We start from the raw sequence: 2,735 nt of genomic DNA, 5'->3' as shown, positions 1-2,735 counted from the left end.
TTTACAAGGTACATCATATGGTCATACATTCTCATCCTCAACATCATAACTTTCTTGTTTCCAATCACATCCCATGCAATTAATATTGGTCTTTCATCTATTATTAGAAAGAGCAATTTCTCAGCTCCTTCACATGGGCAAATTTTGCCCCAAATTATCGTATCACTCTTAAAGTCAAACCATAAGTCACATGAAGTCATGACCGCGGAAATAATTGTATCAGAACGAGCCTGCCATGAGAGCACTTCTTTCCAAGCAGCTCTTGAACAAACATCACAAGTTCTACTGTTGATTGTGTTTTTCAACCCCCGAAACCTAATACAACCATATTTGAGATCAAAGAATTGCTGCTGGTCTTTATTATCAAAAAACTTACCCAATTCCCATTGGTTTGCACTTTATTATCAAAAAAACTTACCCAATTCCCATTGGTTTGCACTAACTCCATTATGCTTCTCTTTTTCATTAGCCGAAACCATATCCTCTGGTTTTCTTAGAGTTCAAGGATATAACTGGAAATGCATGAAGAGTTCGACTGCTCCATCTTCCATATCCTTCTTGTTTCTTCTTTTCACCAACTTATCTCGTTAGAGTTAACTTCTTCACTGTTTAAAGAAGTTGCAAACACTTTGTTCTCATTTTCTATGAAAAGAACATCGAGAACAAAGCCTCCAAAATCCCCTTTATTGCTCTTATCTTCCATAGAAGGTGCCTTATTGAGAAACCAGTCTTCCAAAGCATCTACATCACTCTCAGTATCTCTATAGAACACATCAAGACACAGGTCTTCAATTTCTTCTGTTTCATTGTTTATGTCAACAGTACTACTATCCAGAGAATCTACATGTAAATCTCTTTTAGGCATTTCATCGAGAACCTTGCAAGTATATGATGTCTTCTTAATAGAAATTTCTTGTGGATAGAAATGAGAAGGATTATAGGGTTGAAAACTAACTAGCTTTTTTGGGGCACCTGCCCCAAATCTTTCCACCAAAGCTACCACATATTCATTCCAAGATGGAGGTTGAATGTATTGTCTATACCTCAAGAAGGATTGATGCCACTGAATAGCTTCACCTTCCAAGTGTATTGCTGCCAGTCCTACTTTTTGATCCACGACAATTTCCTCAAACTCGAAAAACTGCTCCACTCTAAATAACCGAGAACTCACATCCTCTCCAAAAATTCTTGGAAAATCTAGTTTAGAGTAACGAGCTATACCTTGTTGGTAACCCAAAGGATTCTTGTTTTTGGGCTCTTCCACCAATTGTCTCTCTCTCGACAGTCTTTCCCCTGAAGTTTCAATCTCATCTCCGGTAGGAGTAATATCCTTTTGATTCCCTTCTAGTTGTTCCTTTAATTCCATCACCGTTTGATTCAATTTCTTCAATTTCTCCACTGCACCATTAAGAACACCAATTTCTGAAATCAATTTCTGCATCATTTCTCTTAATTCAACCACTTCAGAAGCAGAATTCTCTGAAGATCTTGCTGTCTTTGTCATCGAAAATCCAAGGAAAGGATGGCTTTGAAACCAATGATAGCCAAAATGCAGGGATTCACAGAGGAATCCGAGGTTTTAGCAGCTGGACAGGAGTCTTTACGGAGAAAGCTCGAGTAATCAGCTATGGGGGTGGATTCGGGAAGAAGATGAAAATAGAGTTCAATTAGGAAAACTGTATTATTGTTCAATTGATGATTGAATTTGTAGATATAATGCCTTTTATAAGAAATGAGAGTGAATCTAATTTGCTAACTGCTTCTAACTAATTCAACAGCCCGTAACTAACTGCTGATATGGCAAAGCTAATTAACTTGTCCAGTTGATTCATTTTCGTGTAACAATCCCCTAAAGATGGCTGGCTCCGCCTCTGACAACAGGAGAAGTAAACAACTAGGCAAGCCTCATGCAACGAGCTTCGATCCCAGGTCTCCCACCACCCACCTCCCAACCACTAAACCATGTTCTTGCGGGCAACCTCAAAAGTTGCAATCCATAAATAAAGCGTTCTTGCTCTTTTTTCGATATTTTTATATTTTTCATATAACTGTGTTAACATAAAACCCTAAGAAAATTAATTTAAGCAAATAAAACTAACCTGCATTTAACAATTTTGCAACCTTCAATACGTTCAACAAAGTGACGACACAGTGGACACCTTTTCCACCTTTTAAGCTCAGCAAGTTCACCGAAAACGACGTCGTTTCTGTCCCTATTCTCTCCGCACCCAAATCCAGCATGCCATGGAAGCTTACACTGAAAGCAAAAATTCCTCTTACAATTTGGACACTTCGAACGCTTCGCATTCCCTCCACACTCATCCAAAATCAAAGCAGAGCAATTCCTATTCGGACAGTAACACTGTGGTACCCCTAAAACGGAAGACTCACACAACACGTCCGACCACTTAACAAACAGCTGGGGACCCACAAGATTCCGGCAAGAAATTGGGTCCAAAAATTGGTCACAACTTAGAGATGGACAGGGAATTTTGCCAACGCTGTCTTCGAGTTTAACGGATATGTATTTTACTATACAGTCGATACAAAAGGGATGAACGCAGTGATTTTGATTATTGAATTTTTTATTGGGTAATAACATAGGCTCTATACAAATTTCGCAAGTGAATGATTGAGATTCATCTAGTAATACTGGCAATTCTGTTTCTTGATTTTGGTCTATTTTTTGAAGTGAGTTTCCCATGATTAGTGCAAAAATTGTGAAAGTGAAGTGT

At 38.4% G+C, this 2,735-nt stretch overlaps 1 protein-coding gene across 1 annotated transcript in view; it reads right to left on the bottom strand.

The window, feature by feature from the left end:
* The window catches only part of LOC107840460 (E3 ubiquitin-protein ligase RSL1), a 3,274-nt gene extending 539 nt beyond the window's left edge, over positions 1-2,735 (bottom strand). Inside the window, exon 1 of the mRNA XM_016684325.2 lies at positions 2,100-2,735. Coding sequence (XP_016539811.1) covers positions 2,100-2,704 — 605 coding nt within the window. The 5' untranslated portion in view covers positions 2,705-2,735. The remainder of the gene's footprint in view (positions 1-2,099) is intronic.

The sequence above is a fragment of the Capsicum annuum genome, chromosome 8 (assembly GCF_002878395.1).
Source record: "Capsicum annuum cultivar UCD-10X-F1 chromosome 8, UCD10Xv1.1, whole genome shotgun sequence".
NCBI lineage: Eukaryota > Viridiplantae > Streptophyta > Magnoliopsida > Solanales > Solanaceae > Capsicum > Capsicum annuum.
The sequence above is the reverse complement of the archived record's forward strand: the minus strand, read 5'-3'. Positions and strand labels throughout refer to the sequence as shown.